Below are 22517 nucleotides of genomic sequence, written 5' to 3' on the forward strand. Positions count from 1 at the left end.
CAGAATGATCTGATCTTTGGATATTTACAATGCTTGAGCCTGTATCTAATTCTTTGCCTGGAGTCACACTGTCAAAAAACACCAAAGTCAACACAATTATTTACCCCTAAATTATACAGGAGTTTCGCCTGAGCTTTACAGACGCAGGCTCTTTGGTTTTGGTTAAAACAGTCATCACAGCAGCCTATGAAATTACTTTTTGCAGGCCACCCAGATTCCACAGTTGTCTCAAGAAGTGGGAAAAATCATGCATAATTCAACTACATCAAAGAGAATATTTTTTTTTCTTACTGGAAGGTATTTAAGTATGTGTTTGGCTTGAAGGATAACAGGACACTTAAAAGGAAAGGGGTCAAGACCATCTCAAATACTTGACTTTTCAGATAACTAGTACCTTGCTGAGTCAGGTGCAAATTGGACAGATAGTACAGCATGCCATCAGAAATGAAAGACCACAGAAAAATAAGTGGTATTAAAAGCTCTTATTTATATGTTTGTACAACGAAAACCTGCATGTATGAGCAAACGCAATGTACACATCTACCTAATTTTTTTTAATGAGTTCATTAATATAATTCCAATTTGTAAATTAAGGAAATGTTTTTAACCTTTGAACAAATTTTACCTTAAGTCTAAAATAAGCAAGTGTACTTTATGATCATCACGCCTTTGTATAAATTCATTTAGCTTATAATAACCTGGGATATAATCTAGGAATTTAATGCAAAAATCAGTGCACTCATTAAAGATATATAGAAAATAAACATTTTGACAACATATATTTTGCACTCATCATTTGTTTTTTATCCAACCTTACGTGTTGGGGCAACGAGCTAGAAACTGTTACTTAAACTGGAATTTGTGCCAGGAATCTAATTCACAACTTCTGAGTCAGCTCTCCCACCCTCACTGGATCTTCAAGCCTCAAAGTAACATAGTGTGCACTTACCCTAATTAACTGCTTTTATAGAGGCTGTGGATTTCAAAAACCAAAACCACAAAGCACTTTCTTTTAGCACAGAGAAGGGTATAGAGACACTACCTTTTATTCTTTCCCGAGGACTGCACGTTACAAACGGCTGAAGAATAGTATCATTGCGTCGGGAAGCAGCTGTGAAGTTATGACTCCCATCAAAAGCTGATTTTTGAAAGACTCCCTGATCTGAACGTTCCTAAGGGAAAAACAGAACCATACATTGTAACACAAATACCTAAATGTTCAACAATGCAGAAGACCAGCCATCACTACAGACAGTGCAGAAACACACTGTAATGTAATGCGTTCACTGTACATTGCTTCCTTTCAAACGAGAACTTGAAAGATAGCTTCAAAATTACTGTCTGTTTTGCTGACCATGAAATCAGACAATACCTAAGCTATAACAATCATTAAGGATGATGCACAAAAACGAAGACTGGTTTGTTTTTTTTTATGACCCACAACTGGCTTCATTCAAATTCTCCATCTGGGAGGGCAGCTTGTGACATTGTCAACACAAGAACACGGGCAATGCCAATGGTATTTTTCTGCCAGCCAGCTGGTTCCCTTCTCTCAGAGACTGAGTGCATATGTTCCGATGATCACACACTAGAGCAGTTTTGCAAGTAAAGTTACACCAAACTCCCAAACGCAGGTCTTCTGGCTAGCAGCTAAACAAACTCCTGTCACACCCCTAGTCAGCTTTTCTTTTGAGATATTTCCCACCCCCCATACATGCCATATCGCCTAATTTATTCTCCTGAGCAGTTGCTCAAAAGAAAAAAGGGGGGGAAAATAAATCACAGATTCTAAAACTGGGACAGACCCAGAAAGATGTTTCTGTACTTGTTATTTGGGAAAAACAGAAAACCCACAGAGGGGACTACTGTGGATAGTTTTCAAAATAACCTTTATAGTTTCTGTGATTTTATATCTGCTTTTTAAAGGGGCCTCCAACTGTCTTCTATTTTTAAACTGCATGTTCATTACACCAGCAAATGTTATGCTAAATATACCATTCCTTAAATCTCATATAGTCACATCTCCAGAAGAAATGCATGTATCTAACCCTTACAATTTCCTTGTAAAATGATACAAAGGATTTAATCCATTGGCAAGCGATGGCCTGCAAACCAATGCATAAGGACAGTATGTTACATCACCTTGCAACCTGCCTTTCAAGCTGAATAATAGTAATAATAATAATAACAACAACAGCAACAACAATAATAATGGGCTAATAACAATTAAAATTAATAATACAATGGCAAAAAATGCAACTCAGAACACAGATCAATGCTGGAATGCTCCTGTTGACAATCCAGTTACAAATGTAGTCCTAGTGGACAGAGCACATGTAACATGTTCTCCTCCTTTTCAGTGCAGTATGAGGTATTTGAAATAACACACCACACAGCCACTGACAATTATGTTTCTTCTCGCTACTGGAAATTCTTTAGTTTACATAAGATACTGGTAGCTAAATTAAGCCTTGCAGTATCCCAACCACTACTACACTGGAGACTTGTACCCAGTGGGATAGAGAGCCTTAAATTAACATCAACAACAAATCTGCTTTTCCAGCTCTTTGATAAATGACACAATCAATATCCTAACAACTGATCAGTAACCAGCCTAATTAGAGTGTTCAGCTTATAAAACATAGCTGTCATGGAAGACCTCCATTAGTGTCGTGACCAATATAAACAATAATGCATTTCTAAACATATTCTCCTTCTACCAAGCTGAGATGCAGCACTCAGGAAGCTGTTTTGGGGAAAGGAAAGAATGGGCAACAACCTCTTTCTGCTATGGTCTCCAGGCTCAAATGGAATTAAAATTGAACCTAAAGACTACCCTATAAAAATTAAATGAATTCTATTCAATCAAGACTTCATTATGCATTCTTTATAGGGCATGAGTCAAGATTATTTACCACTTTTATATATCTGGATAATATACAAAACTATACACTTAACTATAAAAAGCAGTCTCACACCTTTATAAGGTCAATCTGATGTCTGAGTGCAAGTTTTTCTCTTTTAAAGGTTGGCTTTTGTTAAATGAAGAAAACTTGCAGGAGTGAGCTGTATTTGAAGGTGAGCTATCTTTCTTATGTCACATGAGTGCACAGGAAATACAACATACACTTCATAATTTTTCTTACAGCATAATGCTATGTCTCATGCAAAAGGAAAGCAAAAATCCTCTAACACATTCCGAAATCCTTAATGAGTATTTCTCACATTTCCCTGGCACGACTGACATCAGCGAAGCTTTTGCAGAGTGTCCTCCCAAAGTCTGGCAAGTAATATACTTCTAGATCTGTTTATCAGTCAATCAATGATGGTAGTAAATCAAATAGGAAATTACCAAGAAAATATTAAAAGTTAATGATACTAAAATAGACCTGCATTCTTTTTTCCTATCTGATACTTTATACAAATGCACCCACAAACATGATTGTTCTTAGTATCTTAAAATGTTCCAGCAATGTTTATTAAGTAAGAATCTTGAAATCATCTCTTGGAATTCTATAAAGGGATTTATTACAACCTTTTAATTACCCCAAATCCACTCATGTATTTTTATTTTAAGGAACTGCACAGATGCTAAAAAACTATTACAATTTTACTCTAGGGTCAACAGTAAAACTGGAGTGGGGCAGCCATTATACATACACATGTCTATGTGAGATGAAGAGTGTGCACATTTCCATGAGGTCTACAAAACATAACCATTAAAATTTCTTTCTCTTATTTTGTTACCTTACTTAAGCAATTTTTATGGTAATCAATTCAGAAACCCATCCTGAAGGGGTGGTTTTAACTGACCAGGGAAAGTAAGATATTAATTCCTTGATGGTTAAAAGAAAAGAAAAAGAAAAAAGAAAGAAGGTGGGGGGACAGAACCAGAAGAACACACACACACAAAAATAACAGGACAGAACCAGAAGAACACACACACACACACACGCGCGCACACACACAAATAACAGGCAACTTTTAGCTTGGTCTCAACAGAAACAGCAAGACCAGGAGATATCAACAAAAAACACTCCAGGAAATCAAGAATTCATTCTGCCAGGTATCTGTGTGACCCATACTTCAGCCACCATATCTCTTGTATGAAGAAACACTGGGACCAGAAAGACATTCATCTAATAAATGCATTTACTGCTTCACCTCTGTCTGCACCTCTAGTCTCCTGAGAACTACCAGCTGGATCCTCCCACGAATGTTCCCCTCCATGGACATGGAGCGCCTCAGCGTTTCCATAGCCTCATGATTTGACTTGCCCAGAAGAGACTCCCCATTTACTGCAACAAGCTGATCATTTACTCGCAAACGACCATCCTACAAGCAAAAAATAAAACCAAAAGGTTAAAAAAAAATATTACTAGGCAGAAGTGCTACATACAGGAAAGCAAGATAAAGGCAATCGGATATTAATTTCTAAAATTTAAGAAACAAGAGACTGCATAGAACCAGAGAAATCTGTGGCCATTAATAGGCCTTTTTTGCCCCCTCCTTCTACTCTACTTTGGGAAGGGTTCATAGGGCAATTGCAAACACAGCAGTGCATGCACACACTGCTGTTTTTCTTGCATATACAATTTAATTCGTATCAGTTCTAAAAATAAAACAGGAAAAGAAGCATTTGGTTAGTTAAAAGGACCCACATGATAGCTGTTAGTATCTGCAGTGCAAACACAAAGGAGTACTGCAATGCTATTTGCATGCATTATTATCTGCTATTAGGGTCTGGCAAGAAACAGCTCCAAAAATTTTGTCTTATAGGCTCACTAGTGTCTATCTTATCACAATTACCATGCCACCATATGGGGTAGTGTTCTCAGTTCAGAATGGTTAAGGCTTAAGCATCCTTATTTTAATTAATGTCATCCAAGTATTTTAACATCTAAACCTGCTGTCAGTAACAAAATTGGGGTTGAGCCATTTCAAGTAGCCTATGCTTTGAAAGAAAAGTCATTCAGTTTCATGGCCAAGGTTAACCAATATTTGTGGGTGTAATAAAATAGAGGACACTGCTATTTTGTGTCTTAGGAGTCCTAGTGCTGTTGCCATTATTATCTGTGATTTATTTCTTTTCATAAAAACATGTGCTGTGGACTTTTCTCTCTTTAAAAAGAGGATAAGGTCTATTTAATTAAGAGACAAGAATTTCTTTTTAAGCTAGTCAAGTTCACAATTATCAGGTTGGCATAATTCATCAAAGGAAGAGAAAGAGTAAGACACCCAGTCTAGAAGGGCAGTAAAGAAAGAATGTCAGCGAAAGACCTTGGACAGAAATACATGCTTAGTTAAAATTAATCTGATTCATTCATAGGCTCACTACATACTCTTCATACAGTATTTTTCTGAACTATTTACATATTTCATGCGTTTAAGTAATCAAAACCACATACATTTTTTGATTTTTATTTTTTCTATCACTAAGATGTTCAATTAACTCTTCTGCTATTGCTGCCAAGTCTAAGTAATTGGTGCTCAAGTAAGTTACAGCAGCAGTGAAAAACTCAGCTTTAGTAAGTTGTATTTTTGTTGGAACTGGATATCATCATTACTATGGCAGAGTACGAATAGTCACAGAGCTGAAGAATAGCATATACTAAAATCCAAAATAAACTGAGAGGGACAAGAAGATGGGAAGACAGAACTGGAAGATGAGTCAGTAAGTGAAGGAAAATGAGGAGAAACAAAACTTTTTTCAGGAGGGTATGGGAATAGAGCACAGGAAACAGCAATGCCATTTGGAAAATGATACTGAAACCTCTCCCACCTTTCTTGAACATTTCATGCCAACTTAAATTTACACACAGCCAAAGTCAATAGGTTAACCCCACCCTTTCTCTATGTACAAAATGATGCCATCACACATGCTAAAGTTTAAGGAGAGAAGAGTTAACATTGTTGAACAGGGAGTTTTATTATTTGCACATGTTGCAATTCCTTTGTGTTCTATCAAAATTTGCTGAAATGAATGGAGCCATTCATGGTAACAGGAGTGAAAGGAAAAAAGAATTTATTCTCTGTGAGTTTCTGTAAGGCTTTCAAAATTTTACAGGTCCTCATGTCTTCCTCCTGCGGTCCCACAGGTTATTGGATTACTATTTTTCCTTTCTGTGGATGAACACTCATGTATGAATACACGTTAAAGCTTCTTACTAAAGTATATACAAATACAACATCAACTGCGTCTTGTCATGACTACCTCTATTGACTATGCAACTGTCCTGAACACAATGGGTGTTTTTAAATGAATCACTGCAGCCTCAGAAAGCTCAGAATTGGCCTAATATTTGCCTTGGAATACTTTTTTTATGAGACTTTGTGTTTATTTATATCTTAATAATGTCAGTTCTGAAAGAACTTCTTCAGATGCATCTCCCTTCTTCCCACTCTGTTACATGCTCCATTTTAATGCAAAATTCAACTGGAATCCAACACTCCAGCTATGATCTGAGAGGGAAAAAAAAAAAGGATGCATGCTTTATAAGCGTTGATCAACTACACTTCCCAAGTCACCTGCACAAGGTAGGTTGGAAGACAGCTGAACACTGTTTTCACGCATGCTTGGGTAGAAGTTATTTCACAGAAAAAAAACTTTTGATATATTAAAAACTGAAAAAGAAAAAAAAAATCCCAGCATCTCACAGTTTCCATTCATAGATTTTCACATCACTGGTGTTATGGCCTGGTTTAGAAGCCTGAACTGCAAGACAATCTGCTTGGCTTAAAACAAAGTAAATGTTGTTTTAACACGTTTTTAACTTTCATCTCCGAAAGGTAGGTTTCTTTGTGGCTTCCAAGTAGAAAAACAACATTTGGCACTTCAGCAAAACAGTTTTCAAATGTCATCTCTGACACAGCAAGTGAGCTAATCTATTAAAGGGTGAAGTTACTGCTCCCCTTACTCATTAAAAACAATTATTTTAATGGAGACTCACAGCAATGGGTAGAACCATACACCCCATGGCTACCGCATTCAGGCAGCCAGTCACAAGACTCTCACTTTTTACAGTAGGGCAGGGAGATATAATGCCATGTTCCTTGTGCAGTTTTGTTTTTAATCGAAGCACACCTAGTTATTTCCCTTTTCACATCAGTGACACTTCTCTTAGAAGAAATTCCTTGATGTCATTTACTGGAATCATCCAGTTCCCCACACACTGCATGCAACAAGCAACAGCACTCAAAAGCCCCAAGGAGGTTCAAGCTACACCATGTTTGATTTGAATAAACGCACACATATAAAATACTCCATTATTTTTTCTAATAAACGCTCTGCTGCATTTCAGCTGCAGTAGGCAGCAAATACCTCATCATCAGGAATGCATCACAAGTGAAAAGCCAAGATGTCTCAAGTTGAACGTGAAGGCTGAAATCCCTAAAGTTACAGGGGAAAGACGATGCATTTAAACTCAATCAAATGTTTGTTTTCTTCACATGAAAGTCTCTGAATAATTATAAATACCAAGTATTCTAGTAACCTCTTTATCTTAGGGATGATAAAAAATATAGACACTTCAAAGTTGCAAAAGGAGGTTAAAAAGGGACATAATGGTTCAATCAGCAAACTCTAAATGCAGAAGTGAGAAAAAGTGAGAGAATTCTCATGTCAGTGACCATTATGATTTCCTCCTGTGATAGTTTCCCAAGAAAACTATGCACATTGAAAAGCAAATGCACATGTCTAAATCTGTAATACCCTGTTTCAAAGAGTTACAATGAATAGCATGGGAAAATGCTCTGGACAACTACCAGCTGGAAAGAAAGGCTTTTTAAAAAGAACATATTTAAAATAAGGACAGTAAGGACATCTTTAAATATTTACACACAAAATTGTGCACATTTTTTAACTTGATACAAGAAATTTTATTAGTTGTTAATACCCACTGATTATGTTCTGTGTAAAGGTCATTAGACAGGAGAAAGACAGCTGTTCTCCATCCATATGCAACAGTTAACTGTGGCTCTTAAGACACTGCCAGAATGACTGCATTCTGTGAGTACTTGTAAAAAAACACATCAGAAAGATTCTCTCAACAGTTCTGGGCAAAGCTAGAGCCTCAGCTACTACCTCATTTGCTTTGGAGCCTGCTTTCAGATCTATTGCTACAGAGCTGTAATAGGTGAAAGGGTTATAACAAGGTAGATCAGAGAACAGGACCACAGGTTATCATGAGACAAAATGATCTTCTGGCCATGGTGACTATCTGTGCCAGTTGCCTGTTTACTTTGGTGTGAGCACAGAAATCTTGCTTTGTTAGTATGCAGATCCCTCAAGCCAAGCTTTGGAGTAACTGTGTAAGAACACAGAATGGTAAACAGACAGAACTAGAAAAAGTTGTTTTATATGTCTGTGATGTGACAAGTTAGGAAGCCAGCCCACTCGTGCTGTCAGAATATGGCTCCACAAGCCTTGCTATTCAAAACACTGAGTTTATCTGTGGCAATACAGACTGTCAAAGCACCTAGTGTGGACAATCACTTAGGAAACACAAACCTGGGAAAGCAAGGAGGGCAGCCACATTTTCACAGTAAAATGAGCTGCAGTTCATAGCAGACATGCACATAAATTGAGTTTATCCAGCCCTAATTTGTTCATTCGTTCCTTAACTCATTTCTGATACACAAGTAGATGAGCTTATTTCAATTGTATTTTAGCCCTGAGTTAACCACAGTCAGTATTCTGAACTGCATATACTAGGCTCAGTTATACTTGAGAAGATCTGAGCTTTGAAATAACAGTGGGACTGGGACAGGTAAATAATAGAAGCAGGGATGTATTAAACATTCACATCAAAGCTAAATCTTAATTACTGCTATTTACTAGATGCTGTAAATAGATGATTATGAAAGTTTTAATGCTGTGAACTGTCTTACTCAGCAGGCTGATGTCAGTAGAGGAATTTACATACAATGAATTAAAAGGCATTTTTACAGAAAAGAGAAAAGTGAGGAATTGCTGAGATAATACAAGAGAAAAAAAATTACCTTATGGATCCACAAAAGTTAAACATACTAGCTCTGCAAGATTAACACTCTTTTCTAATTTCAAGAAAGTTCCCTTTTCCAAGTTTTATTAGGGAAAAAAACCACAGTCAACATTTTTTCCTAAAGATTAGAAAATAACTCAAATACTTTTAAAATCATAAAAATGCCCAGCAGTCCTTATATAGGCCTTAGAGGGAGCACAACAATTCAAACACTTTCATTTACCGATTTAGTATTACCACTTCAATCCATCTCAGGAACAATTGGTTACCTGCATAACTGATGGAAGCCTCAGCCAAGTTACATTTTTATTACGGTGGTAAAAAATATTTGGAATAAAAAAAAGAAAGAAAATGGCAAGCTAGCTTTTAACTTACAGCATAAATTAAACTCATGTTCCTTAACCTCACAGAATTGTCAATTTCTACTTTTTTGTGAAGAAGTTTATCTTTTGATTGCTTTTATAGGCGTAACTGTTATCACTTTGGGAGGACTAAAATCAGTGCAGATAGACAATAAATGTAGGTATCTGCCATTGAGGCTAACAACATGCAAGTTTTCCCATGTGCCCCTGTAAGCTGTGGGGAAGCTGGGAGGCAGCCTTTCCTCATCACCTCATCCTTCACCCTTTTCCCCATTTCCTACAGCACCCAAATGCCTCCCAAAATTTCCACCAATTCACTTTCCTTGGGGCAAACCCTACCACGCACACCACCAGAATCTTGGGACAAAACAGTAGATTTACAGTTCACCTAAAGGAATGAGTGAAAAAAGTTATTACTTCCTAGAATTGAGTGACATTCAGTACTCATCATAGAAACATCAGAATTTTAACGTAATCACCATCTGATGGGTTTCTTCTATACCTTAAAAGCAGCACCTCCGTGAATAATTGATTTAATGAAAATCCCAAGATCAGCTCCAGTCTCCCGAGATTTGTTGCCTTTTAAGCTCACACCAAGTCCAGCAGATCCAGAATCATTCAGAGGAATCTCAAAGGTCAACTGCTCTGTGGTTTCCGGAGACAGAATACTGCAGTTTGGCTCTCCTTTCTGTTGGAGAAAACAAGGATGAAAATATGGGTGAAAAGGGGACAGAGACAATGGATGAGTTGTTTCCATAGGTTCCCAAGATAAGAAACAGTCCTCTTTTCCAGAAAGTAGCTTGAAGAAACAGCCTTATAACCAACAGTACATTTAGCTGACATTTTGTCACGACATGGCTTAAAATGTTATTTTTAATGATACCCACAAATATGCATAAATAGAAGGTAAAATAGCTTAGTTCCACATGATATGAAACTGATGTTGCAGCAGAATATAGAAAAGATATTTACTTTAAACACAGCTGCATAAAAATGTAAGCCATAAAAATCTCAACATCTTTACGTGCAGCTCACAAACTGTAACAAGAGTTGTACTGTTAAATCCCATTCCCTTCTGAAAATTGAGATTCATCCTTAAAAAATTATCCTTCCCTTAAACCTGTCTACAGAGGGAAGTTGGTTCAACAAAAGCAAGGGTAAGAAATGGAAACACAGTAACTTATTCTGCACTAACTCCCTTTGCACATACTTTTAATCCATAGAGGTTTCTTAGGGATATTTTTTCCTCCTGGTATAGGTCGATCCCACAATTTTTCCTAGATTAGACTGCTGTTCACAAGAGTGCCAAGTTAAGTATCCAAGTATCCAAGAAAGGACTTTCTCTCACTGTACACTGTATGTGCAGTTTCGTAGAGTTGTATGTGGTTGAGGGGGTGGAGGTTTGCCTGTTCTGTATTTTTAAAGCAAGTTAGAATAATGAAAATAAACAAAATCAAATTCTTGTCTGAAATATTCATACTGGCACTCTACAGAAAAAACTAGGACAGGAGACCTACTATAAAGTGCTCATGGAAGGCATTACTAGAAAAAAACCTTACGCATCACACCCAATTTTACTGCACTCTTCCTTGTCCATATAAATCAAAGACAATTCATTAGTTTATGCTTCTTGTCACTTGGATATTTTTTGTTCTTTGTAAGACAAGTGTTAAAAAATTAATAGGAAAAAACAACACGAAAAGGAATTACAGGGAATTTCAAGTTGAAAAAGATGACTGGGGGTTGCTTGCAAGTGTGTCAAAGTCTTATATTATCAAGTAGAGGCCACACACAAGGAGGAGTGAGGTAGCTGGGCCAATCCCCCTTTTACCTAATGAAGCATTGTTTACAGGGCCTAAGCTGCAGTACATACAGTATCAATGCAATTGTCAGCAAAGGTACCAGCAGTACAGATATTTTATCAGCAGCCAGAGTAGTCCCCTATATTCATCTATTATCTGGTCTGATCAACAAGAAATTCTGAACCGAGAGCAGAAATTACTGTCCTGAAGCAACAAATGAAGCAACCACCAAGTAAACTTTAATTTATTTCAGATGCCCTTTCACTGATGAGAAGCAGCCACTGGCTAGAGGAATTGCATGAGCCAGAGTGCTAGGACTATAAACCTCAATCCCAATACACACCATGCTCACATTCTTCCTGGAATGTAACTGCATGATATTAAGTCAACACAATTTGCCTAACTGTGAAATATAAAAATGACATAGCACCAACACAGACAATTGTCTTGATGCCAGCACTTGTCTCTAGTATCTGTTACTCATTTGTGCTTTTGTCTTTGTTCACCAGTAGACAATTCTCAGTTACAGATCTGTCACTTTCATTTCTTAGCTGTGGATATTGAGACATCCTGAACGTAACTCCCCAAAACCTACAAATTCATAACTACTGCGAACAATACAGAATGATAATTTGTAAACACTCCTGCTCTGACTTCCTTCAAGAGAAATCAGTGTAAGGAAAAGGCCTCACTATTTACTGGCCTTCTAACAACAGCATTTTGAATTTAAGGTTTTAGAAGAAAGATTTTCTGCCCCATCTTCTACTTTTCAAAACATGCATATACTTGCCAGCCAATTCACAATTCTTAGATCAGAACTCTACCCAAATGGAACATCCTGTTCAGATTTGGACAGGCGTTTTTCTCAGTGTCCCCAACATGTGATGTCTCGTGCAGCCCTTCAGGACAGTCTAGTTTGTATTACTTTCCTGGTGCCCGAAGCACGCAGTTCCTGTGTGCTGCTGCTATTTTTCTACTTTAATCCATGACACCCGCACCAGACTCTTGCCCCTTCAATATTGTGGTTTTGTGTTTCCCAGTACTACAAGGAAAGCAGCAAGGGGGCTTATTGTCACAGGACATACATCTAGTTCAACATAGTCCAATTATCCTAAAAGACTCTCTTTTTCATTATATTCAACCTTACCATAAGATCTAGAAAAAGTTGATTTAAAAATAATGCTGAATAGTACTTAAAATAATTTGTTACCCATGAAGGAGGTGAATGACATTCCAATGATTTCACAGGGAAAGGAGATGCACACCTACAATCATTGATGAATTAATTATCAGACCAAGTAAACTCTGTCTTTACCCCCTTAACATTTTCATTTGCTACTCATTGCATAGCATCTGATAGCAAATGCCTGGTAGTCAGTCTACAACATCAAGACTCCCTGGTGCAAATACAAGATTGAAAACTTGTCTTTATGGGAGTATGGGAGAAGCAGTAGAAAGGAGGAAAACCAGATGAGAAATAAAAGGGGATGAACAAAACCTAGAAAAGCTTGATTTCATCCTATACTTGCTAAATGGTCTCAAATTATTATCCTGATGATAGTGCTCTTCCCAAGGAATGCATTTTTACTGATGGCCAAAAGAGCTCCAGCCATCCTTAAGTTAACAGCTCATCAATTAACTGCTTCATTTGGGCAACTAATTTCATGAGTGATGGTCCCTGTTCCTAGAATATGCAGGTATGAATATTAAATGCTGCTAGTGACTCATACAGCTGGATTCCTACTGCCTCTATTTCCCTGACTTTGCTAAAACATTATCCCAAGACATCAATACTTTACAATAGAGCAACCATCATCAGCTCAATTACTGTCTGGTAAAAGGAAGTCCTATTCAATGCACTAATGCTTGAATTCTATTAGAAATATTTCTTATCTCAAGCTTGTCCTAGAATCTGAATTCACTCAAACATAGAATGAATGAAAGGAGCTACAACACAAATATATTTCTAGCCCAGGAAACACTTAAGTTTACTGTTGTAAATTACCCAGTCAACAATCACATCGTGTATTTTCCATCACAAATGTATCACATTTCAGCACTTCAGGAATTAAATGACAGTATATTACTGAAGTTATTCCCTACTACGGACATAGGTAAGTAACTCAATGGTGCTATGATGAACGAGAAATTTTGGCATAAATCAAAGTCCAGACAGCCCAGTGATAAGACCTCAAGATGGTCAGAACTTTCAGGTGGCCAGGTCTGTACTTTTACTTTAAGATGGGTACACTGGAGACAGCAAAAGGGCTTTTAAACTCTTAAGTATTAATAAAACATACTTAACAGCACAAGGTTAAAGTTAAAAAAGAAAAAAAACAAAACAAAAGCAGCCCCCCCAAAAGAACTAAACTACACACACACGAAACCAAACCCTCCTCACAAACCCCCACCAAACACTTGAATAATCAGTCTCCACTGCTCATTTTGTCCTTGCTACTGCTCACTTTGTCCTTGTTGGGTAGGTGCCTCTTTCAAGCTTTACTACATCTTAGCCTGTCATCCTTCAGTGGCTTCCTCAGCTGCAACAAGCTCTGAACAGTCCCCTCCAGATATGCATGCTTCCCTTCCCAGTCACCTCTGCAATTTAGTGATGTTTGTTCCCGACTATTTATAGGGGTCTGCCAGCCGCAGCTCCTACTGCAAAGCTCCCTCCTGGTTGCACCATCCAGCATTTTACCCAGATAGTTCCTGAGCTCTTTCAACTGCTTGCGGAAGACAGTCTCCTCTCTTTCTCTAGGTGGTTTCTCCTGGACCAAATGCAGTAGTCAGAAGTCAGAGGCAGTCTGTCTGCTTGCTGTCCAGAATCAGCTGTTAAACAGAATGGAGCAAACAACTGAACAGGCACCATTCCTCACAAGGAAAATCAGGACAGGAATGTTTTCATCTACTGAGATAATCGCATAGTACTTCAGTAAAATGAATTCTCACATTTACTGAATCATCACAAACCAGACAAAAAAGTTCAGAAGAATTTGTATGAACGTGAAAGAATACAGAGTTCGCTAGATTTGGGAGCAGAAAGCCCTAATGATATGTGCTAAATAACATTCAGAAATGCAGACTTAATTTATTCAGTCTTTATTCATGGGCCTCGGGATGTGTTCAATTAATTGATATTCTGCCAATGATTTTACTTAATTTTTAGATGCACATCTATACCTCAGGTCTCCAATTTCTTAATTAAAAGCCTATAACAAAAGACTCTTACAACAGCCTAAAATTTTACTGGTATGTAATTTTCACCAACAAATTCTCAGTATTTTAAACAGTAATAAAATACTTGTAGCCTTCTCTTATGCCCACAGCACACAAACAGAATTGTAACCTTTGAAAAAAGTACTCTGCATTGTTTTCTTTCCTTTTCTACTTAGTCCCTGGTTATATCTACTCAATATCGTGTCAATCCTCTGTCTACCCTGGGACACCACTTTCAATTAGTCCTTTTATTTAATCTTACAACGCCTGTTCTCATTGACCACGGTACTTTTGATCTGTGGATTTATGATAATCTAATGCATATCTCTCAGTGGAAAGGTTGCCTTATTTATCCCCATTGTTCTTTTGCCAAAAGAGAAGCTTACAAAAAAATTAGCTCTCACTTAAGGCAGGAAGGAAATAGCATTTGTTTAACACAACAAGAGACCTTTCAGTACCTGTCTGCTGCCCTTGACCAACACACTATTATGGTCTCTCAATATGCTGGCTGCCCCTTGTCTGGCTGCTCATTTCTGATAAGAGATGCCAACTCCCTGGAGTGCCATTCAGAGCCAAGAGCAAAAGGCAAGAGACCCAGGAGGGTTATTTTCAAAGGCTTATGAAGGAAATAAGACATTTACATGCTTTTGCAATTATTTCTGAAAAGGAAAAAAAGAAAGAAAAAAATATCTGTAAGAGTTAGAGAACAGCCTTTAAACTGTGGCACCACATAACTATCACAGGCAGAAAAGCTTGAAAAAGAAGTTTTTTCTGCAGAAAAGCAGAAAAGGTATGTCCTTATCTGTGCTATTCTCTATGTTCTTTCCAAGATCTTAGCCACAATTAAGAAATACTTTGCTGACAGCTCAGTCATTTACTCTCTATAAAAATCTACACTGTATTTGCAACAGATATATAGTAATACTCTTGAAAATAATACTCAAAGATAATGTACTGCTGTAATCTTGTCACAATCTAGTAAATAACTGAAGTCATTGCTGCATGTATTCATCTTTAGCATTTCTGACAGATGCTTTCAGATTGGCTTCTTTAAAATCATCTGTATTCCATACTGCAATAAAAACTAAATCGTCACTAATGGCACACCCTGCTAAGGCAAAAAAGCCAACAGCAAATCCATGGAGATATATCATACTGTACGTGGATACTTTTTACATTAACACAGTACACTACAAATTTGTGTCATATTAGGTAGAATGGTTCTGGTTTCAATTATGTAGACTCCCTGGAATTACAGCTTTGAAAACTGACAAAACTATATACAGCTCTTCATCCAAGACAGATACATCACATTTCACTATTCAGTGTCAGAGGACACTTCAAAACCAGAGATTCTTAAGTTTGCCTGACATGCCTATTCGAGATCCTACAGCAAGTTTCACCCAAGAAAATGGTGTGTCTTTGCAAAAGTGTTTTGTAATTTGATGTAGCACTTCTGTTCAACTTACAAATGCAGTCTCACTTAACCTTTTACGTAACTGTAGGAAACAGAGGAAGAACAGTTAACTTGCTCAGTCCTCAATCAAGGTATGTCCTACTGTGAAAACACCCATTTTCATCCCACATATGGGGTTAACCATGTACTGAGCTGGAGCCTTATGCAGTTAATATACCTTGCCACTTAGATCTTAAAGTCTTATCACTCATGAAGATGGAAGACTACATGGTATTTTCAGGGTGAATTTAGGATTGCTGTTACTGCATACGTTCAGAATATATTTCTGGCAAGCAGGTCACAATACTGATGCACAAATCCAACCCTTTAGTTGATTTACTGGTTACTGTTTTAAAGGGAGAGCAAACAAAGCAGTAAGCAGTGTATAATGCTTTTATGTCTACTTCAAACACCACATGCACACATTTCATGTAAAGTTAGCCTAAGAAAACCTTTTCCATGGATTCTAAGGCAGAGAGACTTTTAAAAATATTTGCATGGTATATGGAATAAAGCTGGTGACCCTTGTAAATGGCAAGATACTACAGTTGCCAGTAAGATTTAAGAATTGCCCAAATACTTCGGTTTTATTAAACATAAATACTGTAAATCTGGATAATGCATCTAAAATGTATGGAGACACAACTTCTGGTAAGAGACAGACTTTATATGCCTCCATTCTAATGTATACATACTTCTGATTTCATAAAGTGGGCTGCCAAAAAAATTTGGACAATACCAGAGCTGAGACTCATGCTATCAAGTAAACAGTTTTCATTTCCCAATGGTCCGAGGTAGGGTTCCTCAAATTAGGAGGTTTTGGCAGTAATCCTATAAGCAAATACAGCATCTCATGGTACAAGTAACATTATGCTCTCTCCTTACTTGTCTCCACTCTACTTCTTACCAGCAGGCAGAGCACCATTAGAAGTTCTTGCAGGCAGTAAGTGCTATGACCAGAACTTTCAGACCACCCTTTTAAGGTTCATTGTACTGGCTGGAAAATAGGAAGACTGAGGTCTGAAAGACAAGTCATTGCTAGATCGTAACATTGATAAGCTTGACAGCGAAAGCAATAGCAGACCAGAGGTAGCAAGGTCTCTGCAGCCTTGAAAAGGCTGACTACCACTATTCACACAGAAAAGCACAGTAAACATGTTTGCAGTATTCGTAGTTATATTGGCACTTCACAGCACATGCGAGCTCATTCTGCATTTCAAAATCATTGGATCTAATTTAAATTAAAAACAAAAAAAATTACTTTTTTAAGATACCTGAATTATTCAAGCAACTTATTCCCCCCTTCGGTAAGTTAGGGAGTCCCACTAAAATCTGGGATAATGGGATAATTTCTGCCACATTTTCTGTTCGCTGTGACAGGAAGGACTGTCACATTCCTTCCAGATAGTGATCTTCCACTGACTTTCATAACAAGCACAGTAACTAATCAACAAACCTCAGTGCACAGTTTCCAGTACTCTAAGCTATAATGAACTAGTAACCATCTTCTGAAATAAGATAATGAAAGCTGAAAACCTTTGAAGGAGCAGTACTACTCAATGTTTTCACTCTACAAAGATACATTTGCGTAGGTACAACCTACACTAATTTCTCAGCTATTCCAGATAAACTACCCCAAATTAAACACTCTCCTTCGAAAGTTCTTGAAAAAATCACCCCAACAAACCAAAAACCCAAGACTTCTTAAAGCCTACACAGTTTATAAAATTATTCAAGAGAAAACATGTCATGTGTGTACACAGTATCCTTCATTAATGCAGAACAATTCACGAACTTAATCTTGTATATGTTATTAAAAACCACTATGTATATTTTCCTACCCCCTTGCCCCCATCAGGTTCTCCTGCATTTGAACAGCAGTAACACAACAGAGAATTAGTACTTGCTGGAATCACCTTCTGACTGAAATTATTTGACCATTTCTGCTTAATTGAGTTAGAATCAGGGGTTTAATCTACCAGAACAGGTGCAAAAATGGTTAAGCCTAGGTTGAAATTCCACCTGTCATTTCCTGCACATAAAAAGACAAGAAACAATTAAAAGGAAGCCATAGGAATCAAGCTTTGAATATTAAAACCAAAAAGGACAACACTTCAAGCAAACAAATTTAACTAGGGGAAGACTGAAACATAAAAGTTAATCACATGGTAAAGCAGAAAAAGTGCTTAATTGAACTTGCCAGTCCTCCTGCTTCCTTTTAACCTGTACAGTACATGTGTACTATAAAGTAAAAGGAAGACTCGGAGGTAAAGATCAATTACTACATTATATACACTGCTGTTGTTCCATTAGTTTTTGTTGTAAAAATGCTGGTTTTCTCCTTTTCCTCCATTCTTCAGGGATCAGCGAATATGTCATAAACCACAGAAATACTGATCACATTTGAGACTGTCAAAGCTATCTTAAAAAAGAAAAATATGCAAAGCCCGTACTATATAGGTGCTCTAACTTAAAGAAAAACGCATTGAAACATTTTCAGTGCTACACAATTTCTGGCAACCGCAGAACAGGCACATTCCTCTGCTTATGTGCATCATATCCTCTATCCTGAAGGCTCATGAAAAATGACAATAAGGAATTGCATAGGGTCATGGTGTGGAATGGGTTACACCAGAGCTGTTCTCATTCAAGTAGCTTTGCCTGTTTTACCAACACAGGGATAAGGACAGACAAGGGGGGTAAGTGATCTTTACATCATTGTTTTTTAAAAAATGGCAGCTTCAGATCACACATTTTCCCTGAAGAAAATACATGATGCAACAAATACACATGATCAAAAGACTGTATTTTCAAAACACAACAGAATGATAGCCACAGTTTTATGTGTATTCCGTTTACTTTGATGAGAGCTGGAAAATCCACATCTGCCCAGTTAAGCCAGTTTCCCTCTGTAATATTCACCATCCTTTCGAAAACAATCAGTGTTACATGGTTTAAAGCCCAAATGCACCTTAAAGAATACACTAATCACCGGCCACTCTGTAGAGTGCGGTAATTAAGTGAATCAAGATCTTCCCCTGAGTTTTGGAATCAGCTCCTTACTCAGCTGCTACACTGTCAACAGCTGGCATGAATTACTGGGAACATTTGGCTAACTGGATAATAAGGACAACAACCTGTGGTTGGTCCAAATTCTACTTCACTGGTCTGCTTCAATTACACAGAAAAACCCCCAAAACAACCAAAAAAACCCAAACCTCATTAGATCCCCCTTTTTTTAAACCAGTAACAACACTACAAAGATTTGGTTTTCTATTTTATCCCCTCATTACGTGCAAGCAATACGACTGTACAACTCTCAGATGTTGCATAGGCTGGTGTAACTGAAGGCCCAATTGCCGACAATTTAATGATGCCTGTTTGCACCACTGATTCATCCTCACTCACATACATCTCTCTTGGCTGCCCTGGTAAATGTTTGCTATTCCGAATATATTTTCCTACTTGCTAGCAATTCATCAGGATAGATCACAGTAACAAAACCTCCAAACTCAGCTCCCATCTAGCTTGCTGAAGAGAAAATATCCGTGAGACCAAGCTTTCTCCAAACCACAGCTTTGTTACAAGGAAAAGTCAAACTGTATTATTAGAGACCAAGGCAACCAAATGCCACCACTGGTATTTCTTTATATTACTTGCTTTGTACCCATGCAACTATCAAATTCTCTCCAGAAATCAACCTAGGAACCTGGTTCTTGTGGAGCAACATGTTCATAAGTGGCTTTGTGCATGGTCGCTAGTGGGTCCAACTTCCAGAGGCAACTTTGCCCTAGGAAGCTGTGGGGAGTGAGCACATTTACTAGGCAGTCCTTCTACTTTTTCTTGTAACAGGTAACAGCAAATCTAAAGAAAACAGCTTCTCAGGTTACAGACCCTGGAGAACTGCTCAAATTAAGAACAAGTCTGATATAAAGCAATTACTTTATTATTGCCAGGCATTAACAAAACCCCCAAGTGTTAGGTAAACTCTGCATGCATGTTACACAGCCAGAGCATTCGGTTACAGCTGTCCTTGAAAAATATTGGATTATCCACTGCCTTTCCTCCCAAAACCAAACATTTAAAGTGTTGGCTTTTTTCTCCTCTTTGACCAAAACAGCACTGTAACTTTCGAGGTAGCAGAGGAGTCATTAGTCCAATTAGTCCAATGAGTATCACAGCTAAAGCTAAACACAAACAAAAAAGCTAAGGTAATTTTAGTTTCTTTTTTTTTAATCTTTGTCGAGACTATTCTCAAACATCTCATGAATTCTAACAAGCATTGTATTATTATCAACATCTGGTAGCTTAAGGGCATGGTAATCCACACTTTTGCTGTGAGCTACCAAACAGATGTTGCTGAAAGGCTTTTTAATTTTGAAGGGCTGGTTCCATAAAATTACCCAGTGAATTTGTAACTCACATTTGTACTATACTTACTGTTCTTGATTGGGATAACAAGGAACACAGAACAGTATTAGAATTCACATATCATCTCCCTTACAGTGAAGGCCATCACTTATGCATCATTCTTTTGCAGAGAAAGCAATCTAAGCGAAGGTCAAGCCAGCAGGATAAATGTGGCTACTTTCTGTATTTCAATCATTCCAGTCATAAGTATGTCACCTCTTGAAAGGTAGTTGATCCTTACTGTAGGGGCTAGAATTTAATAGCATGCAATTGTGGCAGGTAAAAATTATAAATAACTTTCAGATTCTTCCAGTCTTTTATGCCCACACACTGGTACAGTAATTTCAAAGAGAATTTGTACTATGACAATAAAGAATAAGGTATAATGTTGGGGGATAGGAGAGAGAGAAGAATAATACATACTTTTCTTTAAAAGTATGTTTTCCAAGTGATGTGTTTTATAAGTTAAACCTGCAAAAAAACCCTGTTGATGGGTAGCATTTTAAAAAACTAATCTCTTATTTAGAAGAGCTGGTGGAAGAAAAGAAAACCCAAATATAATAGATAATTTAGTACTTTCAGACTCAGAAATCTCCCTCCACATAAAAAGTGACCCTCCAGCTTGGGGCTTACTAAACGAAGTACTATGATGACCAACTTTGGTGCTTTGAGAATCTGACAATGAATGCCCACAATTAGAGGGCAGAACATATTCTGCCATTATAAAAAAGGAAAATGAAAACAAAACCAGTTTTATTAAGACACTTCAGAATTGCTGTACTACAGGAAAAAGTGGGCACCAGTGGCACAAGAGGAAAGGCTCACATGAGAGAATCTGAACTCCCTTTCAGCTTCTTATCCTACCATAGGCAACAGACACCCTTACCTCAACAACTTCCAACTGGTAACAAGGAAAAAGAGGAAAACTGTCAGCAATGTTTTGTGAGGAAATATAATAGAGGATTTCTGTAGAAGATCCTGCTAACAGTCTAAAGCAAAATGAAAGGCAAGAAGACTGCATCTTAAGAGAAGGACAAAGGCGGTTTGTGTCCTTTAAAGGAGATAAAGTGAGACAAAAGCAGGAAATGCTGTCCTTCCCTTATCCTGAGAACTGCTTAATGAAAGGTCAAGTATAGCCATCAATCAAGATAAGGAAGAGACAACCAAAGAGATGACCTTCTTTGAGAGGAAACACGTATGTATCACATAGCACTCTTACACTGATGTAGTCCTCCCTCTGCATATGTGAGAGAACAGTTTCATGACAGTGTTAAAAAAAGAAGCAAAAATGAAACACTTGACATAGAACAAAATCGGACATGCAAGAGCCTAAGACTAGCAGCCAAGTAAAAGCTTGCTTCCAAAATTTGTGAGGAATGCAATGGAATTCTATTCCTTATGCTCCTGCAGCTTGGCAACTGGCTAGAAGGTGCATCTCCTGGGGGCAGCCACCCTCAATAGTTTGTTACTGATAAGCTGCAGGAACTTATTACATGCACTTTAAACTTCTGGTTTAAAGTTTGTTTGACTTTGGGTTTAAAGTCTTTTGAAAGAGAATTATCCATTTTCAGCCATGCTTGACCTCACAGTTACAAAATTAGTTTACAATGTTCACATGTGAGTTATATTTATGATGTCATTTTTGGGATGAAAAATCAGATTGCATGGAAATGTATCTAAAGTAGACAAAATGAAATATCTATCGAAATCAAAGGTAAGTATAAATACTTCTCAAATGCAAGCCTTACAGAATTACTCTTTGCTGGGTAACTAGCTGGATAACCAGCTACCCTTTGCTTAGCCAACAATAGTTAATTTCTATTTCTTGATCTAATTTTAAAACATGTCATTGTTTCAGTTCACTCTTCAAGAAAAAACTGACAAATTTACCAGCTCACGAGGTAGAAAGGCTTCCTCCTGACGAGCCACCAATAGATAGACAGTTTCCCCTTGCTTTGTGCTCCTCAGCATAGCCACAAGCTCTTCTTGGGTCCTGCCAGTGATGTCCTGTCCATTCACCTACCAGACACAAAAGAACAGACGATATCATATCTGTATGACTGTCTTTCATCATGTACCCCTCACCTAACACAGGTGTCATTCAGTGACTGAGAGCAAAGAAGAATTAGCAACAGCTCCCACGCTGTCTCTCCCTCTGGTCCTGCACAAATAACCTTTTCCCCTCATTTTCACCATCTGTTAGAGCAGCTCTGTAGTACTTACCCACCTTGCAGGGGGGTTGTGAGGCTTAATTAGTTTGTAAAGTGCT

The 22517-nt window shown here is 37.7% G+C and overlaps 1 protein-coding gene across 5 annotated transcripts in view; it reads right to left on the reverse strand.

Moving 5' to 3' along the window:
* Positions 1-22517, reverse strand: part of PARD3B (par-3 family cell polarity regulator beta) — a 426397-nt gene that overhangs the window by 193647 nt on the left and 210233 nt on the right. For 4 of the 5 annotated variants that reach the window (XM_062640654.1, XM_062640653.1, XM_062640651.1 and 1 more), the window contains exons 10-13: positions 22139-22267; positions 9867-10052; positions 4165-4335; positions 1043-1172 (exon numbers count right to left, since the gene is read on the reverse strand). In XM_062640654.1, the coding sequence (XP_062496638.1) occupies positions 1043-1172; positions 4165-4335; positions 9867-10052; positions 22139-22267 (616 nt within the window). The remainder of the gene's footprint in view (positions 1-1042; positions 1173-4164; positions 4336-9866; positions 10053-22138; positions 22268-22517) is intronic. The other variant, XM_062640652.1, reaches the window with a different exon arrangement.

This window comes from Pezoporus occidentalis, unplaced genomic scaffold (genome assembly GCF_034315485.1).
Source record: "Pezoporus occidentalis ecotype Australia unplaced genomic scaffold, CSIRO_AGI_Poc_V1 ctg66, whole genome shotgun sequence".
Classification (NCBI taxonomy): domain Eukaryota; kingdom Metazoa; phylum Chordata; class Aves; order Psittaciformes; family Psittacidae; genus Pezoporus; species Pezoporus occidentalis.